The 20,301-nt window shown below is 54.7% G+C and overlaps 2 protein-coding genes across 2 annotated transcripts in view; both read left to right on the plus strand.

Annotated features, from left to right (window-relative positions):
* The window catches only part of LOC102864031 (metalloproteinase inhibitor 2-like), a 51,182-nt gene that overhangs the window by 11,461 nt on the left and 19,420 nt on the right, over window positions 1–20,301 (plus strand). The gene's annotated exons all lie outside the window — the stretch shown is intronic.
* On the plus strand, window positions 9,451–11,106 carry LOC102870651 (protein DDC8 homolog). Its single transcript, XM_006886342.1, has one exon. It carries the CDS (start codon window positions 9,451–9,453, stop codon window positions 11,104–11,106), a length of 1,656 nt encoding a protein of 551 aa, XP_006886404.1.

Here is a 20,301-nt window from a genome sequence, read left to right on the forward strand (position 1 = left end):
ACAACTCAGCACTCAGCTGCTAACTGGAAAGTTGGCATTTTGACTCTGCTCAGCGACTCCAAGGAAGAAAGACTGGAAATTCGCTTCTATAAAGATTGCAGCCGGGAAACTGCTCTGGGCAGCCCCACCTCATCACGTGAGAGCCCCACGAGTTGGAAACTGACTTGACACCACCCAGCAATGACTAAGGATGACAGAAGAATCGATGCCTTTGAGTTGTGGAGCTAGAGAAGGGTATTGCATATACCATGGACTGCTAAGAGAACAAACAAGTTTCTCCTTAGAGGCTAAGATTTTGAAGCTCCATCTCACATACTTTGGGCACATGGCCAGGAGGGACTAGTCTTTGGAGAAGGACATCTTCCTTGGAAGGGTAGAGGGACAGCGCAGGAGAGGAAGACCCTAGAGTGACACAGTGACTAGGGTGATGGAAGTGGGTATGTTGGAGACAGTGAGACTGGCTCAGGACAGGGTTCAGAGCTGCTGTACTGAGGGTCGCTATGAGTTGCAGGCGACTCGATGGCACGTAACAACCGCCACCACCCATCAAGAAATTTTATCCATCATGTGCAACTACACCATTAGCTACTTCCTAAATTCCCACCTGCAAAACAGAAGCTGGGCACCCCAATCTGTGATTCCTCCTCACCTCCCTCCCAGAGAGACCCTGGACAGCTGCTTACAAGCTGAGGTCTCTCTTGTGTGCCATTCTAGACATTCTGTGTCCATGAGATCGTCCCTTATCTGTCCTCGTCTGCTGGCTGCTTCCACTGGACATCCGTTCTTCTAGGTGGAACTTGAAGTTTAGAATTTGGTCAAGTTCAGATCTAACTCCAGCTGACAGTAGTATGGACCAGACTTTTTGAACTGGGCTTGGTCTGCATTGGGTGGCAGAACCTATGGGGGAAAGGAGACAGATTTGGAAGGTGGAAGTTACAGAGGTGACAGGGAATGGCCTGGGAGTAATATTCTAAGTGTGGAGATTGTCAGACTGTGACGTCTGACAGGTTGTCACAGCCCTGTTGGTTATTAAGTGCTGTCTGATTGATTCCCACTCACAGTGACCACAGATGACAGAACAGAACTGTCCTATCAGTCTTTCTCGCCTAGAGCCAATGGGTGGATTCGAACTTCTGACCTTTCAGTTAACAGCTGAACGGGCTTGCTATCCTTTCTTCTGTTGCTGCAGTTGTGGGAAGAAGTCTTCGAGTTGACTAACTCAGCAGCCCCCATGTGAGATGGCACAACTGCTGTGACCTGAGGGTCGTAGGTCATAGGGCTTTCTTGGCTGTACTCTTTACAGGAGCTGATTGCCAGGTCTTTTCTTCTGCTGTGCCTTTGAGTAGGTTTAAACCACTGACTTTCTAGGTAGCAGGCACATGCTCACCGACTATGCGACCACGGCTGCGTGCGACCCTTCCTTCTGGGGCTGCTGTTCACTTTACCCTATTCTGACGCAGAGCGGGTCTGTGGGGCAGAACGGAGCGGGCCTGTGGGGCTCACTTTGCTGTCATTTTTATGTGAGAGACTGTCGCCAGGTTTTTCTTCCGCAGAGCCTCTCAGTGGGTTCAAACCACCAGCCTTTTGTCTAACAGCTGAGTGCTTAACTTCATGCCACCAGGACCCCTTGTCAGAGGCTCTACGGGCTGTCTTCTGGCCGCCAGCTGCATGCCCTCCTCACTAGAACTTTCTGCAGACAAGCCAGTGCTGAAGAGCTGACACTGGGGAACAGTTTCCAGGAAGGAGAAATGGACACATGACTTTGTGTCTCTAGGACCAGGAAGTAGGGGGACAGAGTGGTGAGTCATCGCCCGCGGAGACCCCCTCCTGGCCTGAGTTAACACTTCCTCCGCACAGGCCCTTGCTGCCCAGCTCAGAGAATTCTTGTGCCATGAGCAGCTCTGTGAGACTTGAACCTCACAAGATTTAAGTCCGTTTAAGCCAAATTCCTGCGGTTTCCTTTATTAAGAAACGTGAGTTGAAATAATAAAGACAAAGCTTGCTGGTCTGACAGACTGCTGGACCCCTCGGTCACCTTTCAGCCAGGAACTAACTGAATTCAGCTGTGACTCACCTTCCAGCCGCACAGTAGACAGCATTGCAAGGTGATGGGTGACACGGCGACACGGGGGAGAGATGCACTCCTGAGAACAGTCAACCCTACAAGATCGAAGGGTAGCATTTGCTTAAGGATGGAGCTCCGAGGACTGGAGGGAAAGGACAGCAGGACGAAATGAGAGCCACAGGGAGGAAGTGGGAAGGGGACTGCTGTCAATGGCATGAGGTAAAATATGCATGGACTAGTGGGTGGAAAACCAACTTGCTTGGGAAACTTTCACTCAAATCCCAAGAAAAAGTTTTGGGTTTTTTTTTAAAAAAAATAAACAACCCCCAGACCCAGTTTCTTGGACTTCTTAGGGCCCAGGATGTGTTCTCCAAAGGAAGTGGCCTCATTGCCCGATATGTGGGGGCCTGCAGCCTGGCGGCCAGTGAATGTTTGAGGTCTTATGCGGTGAGGAGGCGACAGAGGAGGGCGACGTCAGGGTCCTAGCCCCCAGCCTCTGCTCAGCTCCACGCCTCGGCATCTGTGCAGCGATTGGAAGCAAGAGTCCCCTCCGTGCTCGCTGACTTGGAGCAGGAGCTCTGCAGTAGCAGGGACTGCAGACGCTGACCTTGAGGTCCACCTCCTCGGCAGCCTGGCCGCTCAGGGAGAGGACAGACGCTGCAGAGAGGGAGTGTCCTCACGCTCCTGCAAGGCGGCTGAGGAATGGAGGAGCAGCGGCCCAGCACTGCTGGCACACTGAGGGTTGTCACACCTGCAGCCCCCACATACCCCGCGGGAGCCCCCACAGCACTGTGGTTAAGTCATTCAGCTGTGATGACCCCACCCACCAGCTGGCCTCAGTCACTGGCCATGAATTCATCCCTGCCCTGATGTCACAGCACTGCACCTCTGTGGTTACCATGGCCACAGCCGGCCACTTCACCAGCCGGAGGAGAGGCTGCGCTGCTGGTGGGGGTGAAAGCTGAGGTTCCAGCCAGCTTTGGTCAGTGGGCCCTGGGGACCCCGAGCGCACCTGCCCTGGGCCAGGGAGATGTGTACCCACCCCATCCCTGTGGACTGGGGTCCTTCGGTACTCAGTTGTCTGATGAGGTCTCCAGTAGGGCATGGGCCTGGGGTACCTTTGGGGAGAGGCTTATGGAGGTCTCCAGGCTGCACCTCCAGAAGCCACATGGGGCTGCTGTGTTTTATTTGGAAGGCCGCGTGGAAGCTGTAGATTGGAATGGATGTGGGCGAGGGAACAGCAAGCATGAGGATGAACGGTGTGGGGGCAGTGGGGGCTCTGGGACCCTGAGCCAGGTTTGGGGGGAGGCAGGTGGGCGGCATGGTCAGGAGACTTTAGGTCGGCCACCAGTTTGGTCTGCATCAGCAGTCCACATGGCTAGCCAGGTGCCCTGTCCAGGACCTGGAAACCTCGGTCTGTGGCCCCCTTCGTGAGCATAGTGAGGAGAGGACACAGGCATCAGACTGGGATGCGGTGACCGCCGGCTTTTTCACTCAGAGGAATGCCCAGCACCCCATCCTTCCAGGCCTCAGAGAGAGGGCAGATTCCTAACCCCACCTCAGGGCTCAGGTGGAGAACCCCACTGCAGGTGTGCAGAGGCTCCCTGTGGGGTTCTGACGCACTTGACCAGAATAAGCATGTGAGAACCACCTTTCCAGATCAGGGTGGGAGTTGACACCTGGGCAGAGGCCGAGGTGCTGGGCAGCCAGTTGATGCCAGAGTTCATTTCCAGAGTGTAGGGTCCAGCTTGTCCTTAAGCTTGTGCCTGATGTTGATTTTGTCCAAACTTTGCTTGAATGCTTCCAGTGATGGGCATCTCACTTCCTACCAAGTCAGCCTTATGATTTCAAGACAGCCCTGTAGAAAGTCCAGCCTCCTGGCCAGCCAGTCTCGCCCACTCTAATGTGCTCGTGGTGGTCTAGTTCAGCCCTCTGGAGACACACAGTGAGTAGCCCCTCCCCTCCACAAACAGTTCCCTTCTAGTGGCCAGCAGAGGAGCCCTGGTGGTGCAGTGGTGAAGCAGCACCACGACCTGGACATCTGCTTCGGTCCAGCCTACCAGACCCTCGGGGACAGTTCCACTCTGTCACATGGGCTCCCTCCGAGTCAGACACAGTGACCCCTGACGGTGGTGAGAGCCAGTGTGTGGCTTGACCTCTGCCATTGTATCCCCATCTAAAGAATAAAAGGCAATGCCAGAGGTGGGCAGTTCAAATCCACCAGATGCTCTGCTGAAGAAGGAGGGGCAATCTCCTCCTGTACCAGTCAGATCTGATTTGACGGTACATATACAAAAAAGTAGTAAAATAAAATTTTTGTTGTTGTTGTTATGTGCTGTCGAGTCGTTTGCGACTCATAGCGACCCTATGTACAACAGCCCTAAACCCTGCTCTGTCCTGTGCCAATCTCATTGCCTCTGACACACCCATCCCGATTACCCTAGTCACTGAATCAATCCACCTCATAGAGGGTCTTCCCCTCCTGTGCTGTCCCTCTACTCTACCCAGCATGATGTCCCTCTCCAAAGAGCTGTCTCTCCTTGCAACATGTCCAAAGTATGTCAGACGAAGCCCCAGAAAAAAAGGAAAGGAAAATTGTTGCCTTTAAGTAAAACTGTCCCACAAGATTACCAAGGCTGTAATTTTTATAGAAATAGTTGAGCACTTAAGCACTGAACCACCAGGGTTCCTTAGCCCCGTTTTACAGATGAGGAAACTGAGGCTCCCAGAAGTTTGCCCTGGGTCACAGGGTGCCGTGTGCCTGTGCGTTTGCTGTGGGTGTCCTGCCCCAGCCTGCATGCACAGCCTTGGGATTCCATCTGTGACCTGCCTTTTCTTTGTGTTTTGTTTGTCATTTTGCTGTGGCGTGAGGTGGAAGTTTAGAGAGCACTCTAGTTTCTCGTGTGAGTGTGTACACGTTTCATCTGGTGACGTTGGCTGTCACCCCCTCACTTCAGCAGCACTCTACCCAGCTCCTCCTTGGACTTCCTGCCTCCACTTGTCCTTTCCTGTCCCTTCCGGCTTCTGAGCTTTGTTTTAGGGCAAACGCTGCCTTTTGATCTCGTCCGGTTGACTGTTTGGAGGAGTATGCTGCCCCGGTTGTAACCGTTCACTTCACCAGCCCGTTTGGCTGAAGGCTCTTCACGGGGGTGGTTTCAGTCCCCAGTTTGAAGGGTGTCCAAGGCTCGCAGTCTGGGGGTTCCCGTGGACTATATTAGAGCAGTAAGTGTGGTCTTTTCTGTGATTTTTGCGTCTTGTTCCGCATTTCTCCCCCATTGTGTCGCGAGCTGTCGCGAGCTGTCTAGTGGTCCAGTCTGTGTGGTCAGTGACAGGAGCACTGTCTCGTTCTGGTCTCAGGGTCGTTGAGGCTTGGGTTCATCTTGTTATTTTGTCCTGTTTTTTTTCTACTCTTGGACATTGTGGCCACAGACGCACCTGCCAGCCCCTCCTGTCACAGCTGAGTCTTTTCTGGGGGACACACAGCTCTCTGCTCTCCGGTAAAGCGATTCTTCTTCCCTATGGGTTCGGTTTTGCCGAGGCTGCTCGTGTGAACAGGTGTAGTTTGGTTCTGAAGGGAGTCTTTTTGGCATACGTCACCTGACTGGCCACGGCTAACACACGGGTGCTCCTTAGCTGTCGGACGCTCTTCACACACGTCTGGCCGTGAGCCCTGGCGCACAGAGCGGACTGACCCTTCGTCTTGAGGTGTCTGGGGTTTTGGCTGATCCCTGGGGCTAGATGTGGTCACAGAGTCTCACGCTGGCCGTCTGGTTGTCCTGAAGGCTCACACGGAAGGCGCACAGAAGTGTCCTTGGGTGCTCAGGGCTTGTCTCGGTTCCTCCTGGGCCTCTCGGTCATCTGCACGCAGACGGCCACTGTGGGGTCTGCCCACCTCCCACACACTGGGGCCTGGAGCCACGTTTGTCTCACGCAGAGCTGAGAGGATTTGAACTGCAGACCTTTCAGTTAGCAGCCCAAAACTTAGCCCACAGTGCACCAGGGCTCCTGTGGATGAGAAAAGAAGCTTTAACAAGTTTTTTAAAGAACCGATGTGCGTTCTGGGGTCATTCGCTTTGGGGGAACTCTCTGATGTTTTGGTTTTAATGAAAGATTTCTAGTTTTGGTGAAAATGTAACAGCAAAAGAGGCACCGTCTGCCCCACTCTCCCACACTATTGATGACATTTGAGGCATGTAGCCCTTCTCACGGCCCCTGACAGCTTGTTCCAACACGGTGAGCGACAATGCCCGGGCCTCGACCTTCCTCAGCCGTCATCGAACAACCAACAGAGCTTAACTCGCTCTCGAGGGAATCTCTGTGTTATGGTCCCAAAGAGGATCTGGAGTCCTCCCTAAAAAAAGATCTAATTATATGTGTTCTCGTGGCCCTTGAAGAGGAGGAGGATGTTTAGCTTTATGGGAAGAAGAGCTTCAATTATATGGCAAGACTCCCCCTCTGGAAGATTGGCGCCGTGGACATCTTTCTGTGTCTCTTTTTGGGTATTTTGAGGAACAGGTGTCAGCAGGCATGAGCTCTGGGGTCCTGTGGAGACAGGCAGGGTGTTCTGGATGCCGCAGAGATGGGGGCAGCTGGAGGGAGGCTCAGCTAGAGAGGAGGCTTAGGATGGGGAGGCATCCATTCCCAGAGCAGTCATGGACCTCACCCTGAGTGGGGATGTCCCCGGACATGAGGTGCTCAGGGACCAGATTGGAGTGTGTGAGACCCCTGGGAGCTGCTGGTTCCCTGGGTGGTTCCCAGCCCACATCTCCTTGGTCAGGATCTGCCTTGAACAAGAGAGAGAAGCACCCTCACTGAGGTCTGTGTCTCCCTGTGCAGAGCAGAGAAAGAGAAGGTGAGAGAGTGGTGTGTTTGATGAACTCAGAATGACTGTTGATAGTGGATAGCTTTTTATGTATTGTGAGCCATATTTGTATCTTCTTTGTTTAAATATTTTAAATATTTTGCTTATTTTTTAAGTTGGATTACTCATTTCCCTCTTGTTACCGGAGCTCTGGTCACCTAGTAGTAGGGAATTGTATTGCCAATCCAAACATAGGCAATTCAAGTCCACCAGCTGCCCTGAGCGTGAAAGATGGGCACTTTTCTTTCGAGGGATTTACAGCCTCTGAAAACCCACTGGAGAGTCAGTTCCTCCTTGAGAGCAGTGAGTGGTTTGGAGGGCGGGTTCTTACTGAATTAAGGGCTCTCTGGTGGTGTCGTCCTTGGTGAGTGTGCTCCTGACCCAAAGACATGTCTCTCTGCCGCCTTGAACCCGCCCAGAGCTCTGCAGGAAAGAGATGTGCAAACTGCTTCTGGGCACTTGAAGCCTTGGAGACCTGCTGGAAGGTCAGCTCGGAGTCGAGTCCGATTGGATGGCAATGAGATGTGTGGGATTATTGAGCTGTACGAGTTATCGATTCTGGATTCAAGTCCTTCTTTGGGAATTTTGTTCCAGATCGTGGCTCAACTTTTCGCTTTCTTGTTGGTGTTCCAAAGTGCCGGAGGTTCTCATCCCTGAGACCAGTCTCTTCACTTCTTCTTCTATATCTTGTTCCTTTGGTGTCATGTCCAAGGAAGCTCTGCTTAACCCAATGCACAAAGAACAACACCTCCAGGTTCTTCTCCATGTTTATGATTTAGACCTTGCATCAAGGTCTGGGACCCCTTTTGATTTTGTTTTCTGTATGATGTGAGGTAAGGATCTAGATTGCTCTCTTGACATTGGGACCCCCCAGTTGTCCTAGCACCATCTGTTGAAGACTGTTCTTTCCCCATGATTTACTGGGGCCCTTTCGTCAACACCTCAGTCTCTGCCTTGAGTGCTCAGCCTCTCTCCTTCCTCTCCCCAGCGTGTAAGTTGATGTACCTATAGCCAGTAATACGAATCACCATTCTCTGTGTGTACTTGTTCACTCTGATTTGCCAAAAACTGGGAAGAGCCAGAAGACACTAAAGCGCCTACCTGTGTAATCTGGTTAGCTTTCTTAATTGCTTCTGGCCTCAGTTTCCCCATCTCTGAAAGTGTTGACCATAACTTCTTGCCTCAAAGGGCCACTGCATAGCTGTGCTCCCCAGGGCTTCTGCCCAGGAAATAGTAGCTGCAAGAGGTCAAGGTGTCTCCTTTGACATTGCTCAGCCTGGTTCCTGATGTGAGAGAGAGGAAGGTTAGGGGGCGTCCTGTAGGCCTTGGCATCTGCACTGCCCAAGAAGCAGCCCCGCTATTCCCCAGAGTGGACAGTGACGTTAGCTGCAGGCGGCAACAGCAGTGCTTCCCCAAACTGCATGCTTCCCAAGGAAGCCTCCTGAACTCAAGCCCTCCTGAGGCCAGAGAGGTCTGGAAAAGGGTCACAAGGGGAGAATGGGACACCCTGTAGTGGGTCAAAGTTGATGTGCACACACAGAGCAGACGTACATACTAAGTGCACACATGACGCGTTCAACACACACAACACGTAAGCACTCACACACGTAATACAGTATATGTGTGTACGGACAGCATGCATACACGCTTAGTACATGCCTAACATACCACATCCGTGCAGTGCTCGCACACTCCGCGTATGTCCTGTCCGCGTACACAGCACACACACGACTCATTCACACAATACGTGCATCGTACACACAACACAGACAACATTCACACGCACTCCACATAATGCGTCCACACGTGTATGCGGTGTGCATATCACACATTCACACACACCACACACTTGGCGCATAATACGTTCACGTGTGTTCATTTACCTGTGCTGCTGTTACCCTTTACCTAAGCACGTAATACAGTCACATACATACGTCCAGAAGCACTGCACACACAACACAGCTCACACGTTCCTACCCTCCACTCGCACCTGCACACCCACCCAGCAGCCTCTGCGGCCTCCTCCCCTGCTTTGATGAGCAGCCCCCCTCAGGAGGCTCAGAGCCCCCTCGGCTTCCTCGGGCTGTCCGCACCTGGACAGTCTGGTGGCCACTCTTGTGCACTCTGGGATGCCGACCTGTGTCCTTGGCTCTGCCCATCGGCTCCAAGGGCTCTGTTCCCCCATACCCCCGCTGTAGTCACTGGAGGGTCTGCAGACTTGCCTGCTGTCCCCTGGGAGACGGTGTCCCACGCTGAGGGAACAGCTGGGAGCTGCGGAGTGACCTTGGGTGGGTGTTGGGGACCGTGTAGAAGGTCCCTGCACTGAGAACTGTGGGCACTGGTCTCAGGGCCTCGCTCAGCCTGTCCGTGTTCTGGAAGGCAGTGTGTCCTCCTGTCCTCGTAGGTTTGGCCTGGAACTGCCACGTCATCTGTGGCCCCTGAGCCCCAAGGCCTCGCGAGCCTCCACCCCAGGCCCAGTCCACGTCCACCTTCCCTCGGAAGTGGTGTCTACACAGCTCTCAGAATGAAGAGAGGTCTGGAGCGTGCCGACTGGCCGGGCCGCTGCCCCGAGGAAGAAGTGCTGCCCTCGAGACGGCAGCCATGCCTGCAGCCGGGCCGGGAGAGGGGCGACGTGGCCGAAGGCTGGAGACCTGACCTGCAGTCGTGGAAGAGGCTGCAGCTGCAGCGCCTGGCCAAGGAGTTGAGCTCTGCATGGCCGGTGGTCAGGAGGCAGCACAGGGGCCTCGGATGGCTGTACTTGCTGCATCTGCTGGGCATGGCAGGCGGCTGCACGGAGGACAGCCAGCTGGACCTGCAGGATCCCACCCTGCGAGCAGCCACCAGGCCACAGAGGACCAGGGAGAAGTGCCGATTGGTCTCCAGGGAAGAGACGCACAGGGAAGGGCTGAGCAGACGGCTGCCATGGTCCAGCAAGCCCCCGAAGAAGGCTGCAGGCTCAGGGAAGCGGCCGACCACCGGCGCCGCAGGTGTGACCCGGTCTGCCCCCAGCCCCCCTAAGAAGAGAAAAGGCAGGCAAGGATCATCCGGGACGACCACTCGAGGTGGCCAGCCCCAAGGCCCCCGGCCAGGCAGAGCGGCAGAAGTAGACAAACTCCGTGTCCTCTCTGACAGTACCCAGCGGGGGGAGGAAAGAGAGTGGTTCCGGGACAGGAGGCGGCAGATGGACACGGGCGAGGCCCTGGTGATGGTCAGCCCGAAGCACAGGCATCCGGACGCGTGGCCGGAAGACGGAGGGAAGGGTCTCCAGCGGCTGTGGCCGTCCCTCAGAAGCAGAGCCGTGTCAACGCCTCCCCCGGACAAGCTCGGGGACGTGATGAGGTGGCAGAGGGAGGTCGCGGCTGCCTTCCAGGAGTTGTTTAACAACCATCAGAAGCTGAGGGACCATCTGCGGATCCACCTTGAGCTTAGGAGCAGGGAGGGGCCGGGTCCCAGCTGTGCACGGGGCCGCAGGACCATAGAAGAGCCAAGAAGTGAGGCCCAGTGCGAGACCACAGGAGAGAGGGCGCTGGCCAGGAAGCACAGCTACCCCGTGGAGGCCCACCACACGCCTTCCAGAACCGAGCTGAAGAGGCTGCTGGACCGGATTGAGACCCAGAAGTACTGCCGGTTGGGTAAGTGTCTTTTTGAAGAGAAAAGCAGTGTGTCCAACACACGACCAGAGAGCCCAGACAGAGCCTCGTTTTCCAAGGCCAGTGTCTCTGTCGAGGAAAGCCTGCTCTCGGAGGCTAGACAAGAGCCCCCCAAAACAGCCATGACGGGAGGGACCCCTCCGCATCAGCGGCACCTCCGTGAACAAGCCAGAGGGAGAGGCTTGGTAGAGCCAAAACGCTTGTTGGCCTGGGACATGGAGTGGAGGAGGCAGAAGCAGCCGGAACACCCCAAGATGAACCTGGAAGCCCCCCTCAGCACTCAGCTGGAGGAAGAGAAGAGGCCACAGAGGCCAGCACAGTCGCAACCCTCATCCCTGCAAGTCCAGGGTCAGGAGGGGTCGCAGAGACCCTCCACCAGCTCCCTCTCGGCCATCAGCATTCTCGACAGCAACAGGCACAGTCCGATTCTCCAGGACCGCCGGCAGCAGATCCTAGAGCAGAAGAAGATGCACCAGCAGTTTCTCCAGGAAGCCAGGAAGCGCTTGCAAGAGTTTCAGACGCTATGTTGAAAGCGAGAGTGTCATCATGGTAAATACATAAAACTTAACTGGGGCCTGTGTCAGGCTGTGTCGTGTGTCCTCACACTGTGTCAGGCTGTGTGCTGTGTCGTATGTCCTCACACTGGGTGCTGTGTCGGGCTGTGTGCTATGTCAGGCTGTGTGCTGTGTTGCGCTGTGTCGTATGCCCTCACACTGTGTCAAGCTGCGTGCTGTGTCAGGCTGTGTGCTGTGTCGTGCTGTGTCGTATGGCCTTACATTGTGTCAGGCTGCGTGCTCTGTCAGGCTGTGTGCTGTGTCGGGCTGCGTGCTGTGTCCTATACTTCGTGCTGCGTCCTCACACCACACGCCCCATCAGTGGGCCTTCGTGTTTACTCAGAGACCACTGGGCCTCTGCTGTCCTGGGATCAGGCCTCTTCCCACGAGCCCTGGTGTCACAGCGGTCCCTGGTGTCACAGCGGTCAGGTGCGGGGCTGCTCACTGAAGCCCAGTTTAGCACCCTGAACCCACCACCTGCTCAGCGCGCGAGAGCTCCGGCAGTCCGCCTCAGTAGGATGGCCAAAAACCCAAGCCAGACGCTCTGCCGTTGCATTGCTTTGCCTCTGGGTGACCTCCGTTGGGGTCCGGTGTCCGAGGCTGGAATCGGTATGGAACCAGCCTGTCCCCCTTTCTCCCTTGGAGCTCCTTGTGATTGAGAACAGCCGGCCTTTTGCCACATGGAAGGCCCTAGTGGTTCCCACTGACCAGTGGCTCCGTGGGAGAAGGATGAGTACTCTCCTCCCGGGTGATTGACAGCCTCAGAAAGCCCACTGGAGGGTTGGCTCTGAGCCAGTCCTGATTTGGTGGAGACGAGAGAGTTGCCACCAGCCTTAAACACCCATTGGTCAGTTCCACCCTGTCACTCAGAGTCACCATGAGTCAGAGTTGACTGGACCCCAGTGGGTGTGTAAGCCTCTTCTGCCGAGTCCCTGGATGGGTCCTCACCTGGGAACCTGGAGGTCGGTGGTCCAAGCACAGCCAGGGGGGCCTGGTGACGGTGACCTACCCTCCAGACCCTGAGGTGAGAAGTCCTCCTCACGCAGGGCGGGTCTACGACACCTGGCACGCGGCTGGGTGTGTTGTCCTCTCACCATGCTGTGGACCGAGGTGCTCATCTCACCTTTAGAGCAGGGACTGTATATGTCCTTGTGACTTGCACAAGCCCAGATGGGAACTCCAGGTCAACAAAGCACTCTGGGCTTCCTGGGACGTCCGGGGGCAAGTGGACGCTCTTCCAGGGAAGCATCAGTGTTGCTCAGCTCCTGGCTGAGAGATCAAGGGAAACCCGGTCACCGGCGGCGTCACCTCAGAGCACTGGCTCTGGGGCGGCGTCCTGTCCACAGGAGAGGCACTGCTGACCCAGGGCCGCCCTGCCCTCGTCATTGCAGTCCACCAGCAGCGTCCACGGAGGGAGAGAGGAGGCCTCTGGTTTACAGCTTCAGAAGCCCAGTGGAGGGTGAGCGATGAGTCGGTTCTAACTCCATGGCAGTGGGTGACTGAATCTGAACCGTTAGAGGCCCTCAGTGGCACAGATGGCTAAGTACCTGGCTACTGACCAGAAGTTGGCAGTTCAAATCCAGCCAGAGGCACCTCAGAAAAAAAAGTCTGGCAGCCTGCTTCCAAAAGGTGACCACTGACCCACGTGGGTCCCTGCCAGTCCCTGTTTTATAGAGCAAGAGAGAACGAGGAGAGCAGGAGAGAGCGGGTAGCTCCCTGTGGACCTGGGAACTGGGGAGGGCTGGGGTCCTGGAGTTCATTCTCCGCTTTAGAGACTATTGCAGTTGCGTATGTAGAGACAGAGACGGGGTTGAAAAGCTTTTTCTGTAAAAGGTAAATACTGTCCGCTTTGCTGGCCGAACAATCTCTGTGGCAGCTCCTGAGCTGGCCCTCGTAGCCCATCTCAAGGAACCAATAAGGCTGAGTGCCAGGGAAACGTGTAAAACCAAGTATGGTGGGCTGGCTTTGGCTCAAGGGCTGCGTGGTTCACTGAGCCTGAAGTTCAGAGGACGTGAGGGAGCTGATAACTCCCCTTGCCCTCCTCCCGTCCTCCTCTCCTCTTCTTCATTTCTCTATCTTTTCCTCCCTCCCTCCAAGGGTATCAAAAGCTGGCCAACCTCGGAGACAGTGCAGATTCAGTCCAGGCGACTGCAGTCAAGTGATTCTCTCAGCAAAGCAAATCACACAGATTTGGTTTAGTCGTTACAATTGTGCTGTCGCAACTCGCACCAGCAGCATCTCCACAGGAGAAAGGGGAGCAGTCCCCCTCGGCTACATTTACAGTTCAAAAACCTGCTGGAGGGTTCGAGTCAGCGTGACAGCAGCTGAGTTTGCGTTTTGAATGTGTGTGGAAGTTGTGTTTACCTGGTGGCGTGGTGGGTTAAGTGTCGGGCTGCTGAAGGAGTAATCAGTCAGCAGTTCAAGTCCACCCACTGCTCTGAAGGAGGATGTTGGGTTCATCCAGATTGACACCCTCGGAAACCTGTGGGTACCGCCAAGAGTCGGCATGGACTCGATGGCAGTGGATTGGGTTCTGATTTTAAGGTCCGCTAGGTAGGCAGTCGTGTTTGGGGAGAAGGAAAACATAGCATGATAAAAAAGTTTGAAACATTGTGAGGACAAACTTCAGCACTTGCTGGTGGGGAAATGGCACTGGTAGGCTTAGTCAGTGCTGGGCTTCCACAAACTTTTCATTTGTTAAAACAAAACACAGTACTAATAAAACAAGGTACGCCAGTGCGTGGATTTGGATCGGCCGTCTCTAACCATGACACAGCACTGCAATGGACTGGACCATGACTAGTGCACGTTGTGGGGAGTTCCTGGTGGCACAGGGGTTACAGTGCTGGGCTGCTCGCCATTTGCTTGGAGGTAGGGGTGTCGCGGAAGAAAGACCTGGTGAACTGCTTTTGAAAATTCAGCCCCTGACAGGCTGTAACGCATTGTACTCTGAGCCCAGGGGTCTCCATGAGTCAGAATTGCCTGACGGCTCCCGGTTGGACCTCGTAGAGGACACAGGAGCCCCCACCCCATCCTGAGATCAGCCAGCTCCCTGGCACTGCTTCCCTTTCCCGTCGTCCTGCCTCCTCTGTGGTCACGTACCTGCTGGATATCTGCTCTTACCCATGCTCAGCACAGCATCACTCTGTAGGGTTGATGACCCTGAGGCTGTGACAGTGGCCTCCAGCAGCACCATCCCATCATATAAGGGTTTCCTGGGTGTGGCCTGCAGCCTTGTATCTCTAAAAAGGTAAAAGGAGTGGCGCGATGAATGCAAGGAGAGGAGGGGGAGCTTCAGTACCAGCACCAAGGAGGAGCTGGGCACGTGGGCGCCTGGGCCCAGCACTGGGACACTGGCGGTGGTGATGGTCGGGTTATGGTCAAGTCCAGTAGGAGTCATAGCAACTCTGTGAACAACAAACCGGAACCCTGTCCTATCCGCTGAGTTCCTGATCTCTGCACGGTCAGTCCTTCTGGTTGAGAGTCTTCCTCTTCCACTGACCCTCTTCCCAAGCATAATATTGCTCTCACATAATGTTGCCTCTCCCGGCAACATGCCCACAGTGTGAGAGAGCCTTGTAAGCTTTGCCTCCAAGCAGCACTGGGTGCATTTTCCCCAAGACATCTGTTTGTTCTTTGGCAAAGAAACTGGGGTATCAGTGCTCTTCTCCAGCACCACCGTTTAAAGGCATCACTTCTTCTGTCTTCCCTATTGTCCAGCTCTCAGATGTGTGTCAGGTGATTAAAAAGGCCTTGGCCTAAATCAGAGACACCTTAGTTCTGGAATTATTGTCATTGAATTTCGTAAATCCTGGAAAAGATTGATGTCAAGACACACAGATCTCCAGGGACTGCTGGGCCTTTCCCTGGAACCAGCACCCTGAGTTCACACTGCCCTTCTCCCAGAAAGAGAGGGAATACGCTTCTGTTTGTTAAAACTACCTCCTAAGATAACAGATAACAAGTGTTAGGAAGGATGTGGAGAAACTCAAACCCTCATACATTGCTGGTGGTGCAAATGCTTTCGAAAAATAGTTGAAGAAAATAAAAACCAGTTTGGCAATTTCTAAACATAGATTTACTGTATAACCCAGCAATTCTACTCCAAGGTGTATATACAAGAGAAATAAAAACATATCCTTGGAAAGACACATGCTCATAATAACTGTCTGAGCGTCCAACTGCTGCCGTGACACAACGACCACAGGGAGTGACTCTGAAGAACACAAGTCCAGAAAGCTGCTGGACCAGAGTCGGGGAAGGTCCTCTTTGTTTCCGTTTACAGCACCTGGATAGCAGTCCTTGGTGCTCTGAGCTTATGGGTGTGTCTGCCTCTGCTGCTGAATAGCAGGCCCCTTCTCCTGCCTCCAGCTAATCTGCTTTCTTTGTAACTCAGGGGTGATTAGGTGCAGAATCCCAGCGGGAGTGGGCAGAGGAGATACAACAGCCCTGCTTTGTTTTCTGGTTCCTCAGCTGTCTACTGTGATTTGAGTGGAAGTTTACAGAGCAAGTTGATTTTCTCTTCAGCCTTTCTTTTTTCTTTTATGTAGCATCTGGCTTGGGTTTCTGGTTTTCTGCTAGAATGTGATCGAGAATGTCTCATGGAGCAATGGGTTAAGTGTTGGGCTGCTAGCCAAAAAGTTGACAGTTCAAAGCCTGTTAGGATTTATGGCCCCGGAATCCAAGCATTGGCATTGACTTGATGGCAGGCTTGCTGCTGACTTGGCTTTTTGGCGCAGTGATTAAACACTGCTGCTCATCCAAGGTCAGCAATTCAAATCCCCCGGCGAATCCTTGGGAGAAAGAGCAGGCAGTCTGTGAAACGGCGTGGCTCTGCTCTGTCCTGTCCAGGCCACTGTGAATTAGAATCCACTGGGCACCATCAGTTGATGGGTTCGGGTTTGATGATCCAGTTAACACAACAAAGAGATAACCTCTTTCCGAACTAGGTCACATGCACAGGTATGCCAAAGCCCAGAACCATGCTGTCCTCTGGCTTCTGACTCACAGCAGCCCTGGGGGACAGAGGAGACTCACCCCAGGACTTTTATGGGAGCAGACTGTTTCCCTTTGAGCAGCGAGTGGGTTCAAACCAGTAACTCTTTGGTTAGCAGGCAAATTCTTTAACCCGTGTGCCACCAGGGCTCCTTTCCACAGGTCTGTTGTTGGTAGGTGCCATCAGGTCCACTCTGAGCCCTGACAGTCCCCTGGACAAGGGGACACCTCCTGCAGGTCCTCACAGTCACAGCCAGGTTAAGCCTGTTGTCACAGCCACTGTGTCAGACCTTGAATGCCACCTTTTTTTGCGGGCCCTGTGCTTCTCCGTGCATGATGTCCTTCTCCAGGGCCAGGCCTCTGCTCATAACATACCAAAGGACATGAGACAGAGACCCCAGGTACAGGGAGATGATTTGGGGAAGGGGTACACTCAGTCAGATACACAGTGCCCAGTGGTGGCATATGGGAGGCATGGTGAGGTCACCATTGCTGTGTACGTGTCCTGGACACCCAGGCTCCAGCACCGTGCTTGTTTGAGCATCTCGGGCGCTGTCTCCCGGTCCCCCACAACCTGGTGCAGAGCCATCAGCCTTGGCTCGTGTCTCCTGCAGGGGTATGCATGGTTTGCATCTGTGTGTCTGACAGAGACCCTGTCCCGTCCTTCCGTGTTATCCCATTTCCTTCCTGCTCTCTACTGCTAGAATATCATGGGCTAGGGTGTAACAGCCACCCCACAATTTGCTCAGCAAGATTAGGAAAGAAATTGGGGTCTGGAAGATCATCTTCAGTCCCAAGTCAGGCATAAACCGCTCAGGGCTGGGAGACACTGGTAATGTCACTTGGATTCAGCCTGGAGTCTGGAGTCCAAGGAGGGCGAACCGCTGCTGGACATTTGCTGTCTGGGTGGGTGAGGTTAGAGGGGCCGCTGGGGGATCACTGAGTTTGATGTGGAGGTCACCAGAGCCCTCCCTGAGACTTGGGGACAGAGGTGTCCCTGACTCAGCCGGGCACCCGCCACCTAATGAGCGGGTGGGCTTGTTTTGTGGTTGTTTTGTTTCCATTTCTGGAGGCGGCACTTGTGGCCCATGTGTCCTGGGTGAGGAATTGCCCTCCTCGGCCACACTGGAGCTAAAAGTAGGTGTGGGGACAGGCAGCAAGACGTAGTGAGGTGACTAAGTTCTGCCTGGTCACACCTCCATGTCCCCTCACCGAGGGGCAAGACCTCCACCCTTTCTTTCCAGAAAGGATGAGGTATCCCTTTGCCCAGGCCAGTGGTGTGTGTTACGAAATACCCAGTGAGTCCCTGCAGGGGCTTATGAGTAGCTTTTTTTGTGCCGCCCCTTTGTGGTGCCCAGAGGAGGTCTGGAGTCTAGCAGCCCCGAGTTTGCCGCCCCTCTCCGTGCACCTTGTCCTGGCTGGACTGGGGTCAGGGGAGCAAGGCAAAGGTCTCTGCGGACAGCGCAGAGTCAGGCTCAGCCTTGGCTCCGTGTGCTCAGCAGCGCCCCCAGCAGCCAGCGGGATGTCATGGCAAGAAGGCCTCTGTAGACCTGGTGTGAGTCTCAGCACTGCCCTTGACCATGGCTCCAAGCCCATGACCATGGTTCCAAGCCTATGACCTTGGCTCGGTGTCTTTGGGCCGAGCGTCAGCCTTCCCTGGGCCAGGAACTCCACTCCTACCCTTTACACCCACATTCCAGTGAACTCTCGTCACCACCAGTTCCACTCCCGACTCATTCGCACACAAGACGGGCTGAGAGGCGGCAGACTCCAAGCGTCCCCTCTCCCCTTGCACCTCTCCTCCCCACACAGTCAGCTCCTGCTGAGAGCCTTCACCCCAAAATCCTCTTTGGAACAACAAGCACAGAAGAATGAATACACTGGCGGGTTCGGGGGGTCAGACCTGGTCCCCCATCCTCTCAGGCTCCTAGCCTCAGCTGGCTGTGGTTGGGAACCCACACTGTCAAGAAGTGCACGTTTCTAGAACTTTAGAACTTTCCATGAGAGGCTACCAGGGACTCTGTGAAGTGCTCTTCATTCTCATCCTCCCCAAGGATGCTCCGTCTCTGAACACTTTGTGTCTTCTAGAACTTTCCAAGGGCCTTGTACTTTAGACCTTTAATACTTCAGCAATTCCTCTCCTTTGAAGATAGCTCTCAGTTCCCACCTGTGAGAGTGATTTGACTGGAGAGGTGCCTGGCCTTGTCCACTTTCACAGAGGCAAGGAGGCTTATTAAAGCCCCCCTGAGAAAGGAGGCTGGCTCACACGTCACACCCACCGCTCACACGTCACACCCCCACACGTCACAGCCACCGCTCACACGCCACACCCACCGCTCACACGTCACACCCACCGCTCACACATCATAGCCTCACACGTCACACCCACCGCTCACACGTCATAGCCTCACACGTCACACCCACCGCTCACACGTCACAGCCACCGCTCACACATCACACCCACCGCTCACACGTCACAGCCACCGCTCACACGTCACACCCACCGCTCACACGTCACAGCCACCGCTCACACGTCACACCCACCGCTCACACGTCACACCCACCGCTCACAAGTCACACCCACCGCTCACACGTCACACCCACCGCTCACACGTCACAGCCACCGCTCACACGCCACACCCACCACTCACACGTCACAGCCACCGCTCACACGTCACACCCACCGCTCACACGTCATAGCCTCACATGTCACAGCCACCGCTCACACGTCACAGCCACCGCTCACACGTCACACCCTCACACGTCACAGCCACCACTCACACGTCACACCCACCGCTCACACGTCACACCCTCACACGTCACAGCCACCGCTCACACGTCACACCCACCGCTCACACATCACAGCCTGTTCGCTGTGGGGCACCCTCCCGCCTTCACGCCTTCTGACACCAGCTGCCCAGCCCCCACCCCACAGCACTCTCTGCCGGGTTTGAGAATTCCTTCCAGTGGCCACACAGAAGTCACAGAGCTCACAACTATGGGAGTTATTAGGAAACAGGTCAGAGTGGCAAATGGGCCAGTCCCCTAGTTAGAGCTTCACACGGCTTATGTACTTGGTGGCTTAGTGGTAAGGAATTGCGCTGCCAACCCAGAGGTGTGCAGTTCAAATCCACCAGCTTCTCTGTGGGAGAAGATGGGCAGTCTCCTCCCTTGTGACTTACTGCCTCTGAAACTCCGGGTCAGTTCTGACTGAGCCACAAAAACAACCCTCCTGTGAGCAAGCTGTCCGTTCCTATTGGGGGGCCAAGGGCACCCCATGTTTGAATGGCTCCCCCGGTCCTTAAAGAAGCTCTGATGGTGTGTAGTGGTTAAAGAATCCCGCTGCTAGTGAAAGGTCAGCTGTGTGGACTCACCGACTTTCCCCGGAAAGAGACTGTGTCCTGTCACCGCTCACCCCGTGCACCTCTCCGCCCACGCAGCCACGCACATGCTGGGGGGTGTCCACTACACCGACCCACCGTCTTCCCCGGGAAGAGACCACTCACCAGGTGTACCTCTCTGTCCATGCAGCCACGCACATGCCTGGGGGTGTCCGCAGCTCGGAAGGAGATCATGGGATGGGAAGATAGGGGTTTGGAGGGGAGCCCGAGAGGGCTTGTCTGTGACCTGCAGAACTTCTTCAGTGGGGAGATGATAATACTCATCAGTCCTGTTCAGGCCTCTGATGAGAGGAGTCCCTGGCTCGTTCAAAGGCTTAACACATTCAGCTGCTGATCAAGGTTGGCGGTTCAAGTCCACTCAGAGGCATCATGGAACAAAGGCCTGGCTGTTTGTTTCTGAAGAACCTAAACTTAAAACCAAACCCTTCGGATCAATTCCAGCTCCTAGCGGCCTTTTAGGAAAGAGCAGAACTTCTGTCTAGGGTTTCAAAGCTGTGGTCTCTACAGAAGCAGATTGCTGCATCTTGATTTTGTGTGCCAGCTGGTGGATTTGAACCATTGGCCTTTTGGTTAGCAGCCCTGAGTAACCTCTGCTCGTTAATGCCTCAGTTGCTGTGAGAAGGAACCGCTCACGTATCTGTGCCAGAGTCTCTAGTTAAAGGGCACAAAGCTCAAAGAAGACCGTCCTGGGGTCTGAAAAGATGGGGCGCGCTTCTCCCCAGACTGCCCTGTGCAGAGGTAGTGGAAGAGAGGCTGCATCTATGCGAGTCTCACA

Source organism: Elephantulus edwardii, unplaced genomic scaffold (genome assembly GCF_000299155.1).
Source record: "Elephantulus edwardii isolate Elephantulus edwardi_28Jun2011 unplaced genomic scaffold, EleEdw1.0 scaffold00048, whole genome shotgun sequence".
In the NCBI taxonomy this organism is placed as follows: domain Eukaryota; kingdom Metazoa; phylum Chordata; class Mammalia; order Macroscelidea; family Macroscelididae; genus Elephantulus; species Elephantulus edwardii.

Excerpts from the sequence above, each read along its gene's own strand:
- LOC102870651 (XM_006886342.1), top strand. The coding sequence starts at position 9,451 with ATGAAGAGAGGTCTGGAGCGTGCCGACTGGCCGGGCCGCTGCCCCGAG.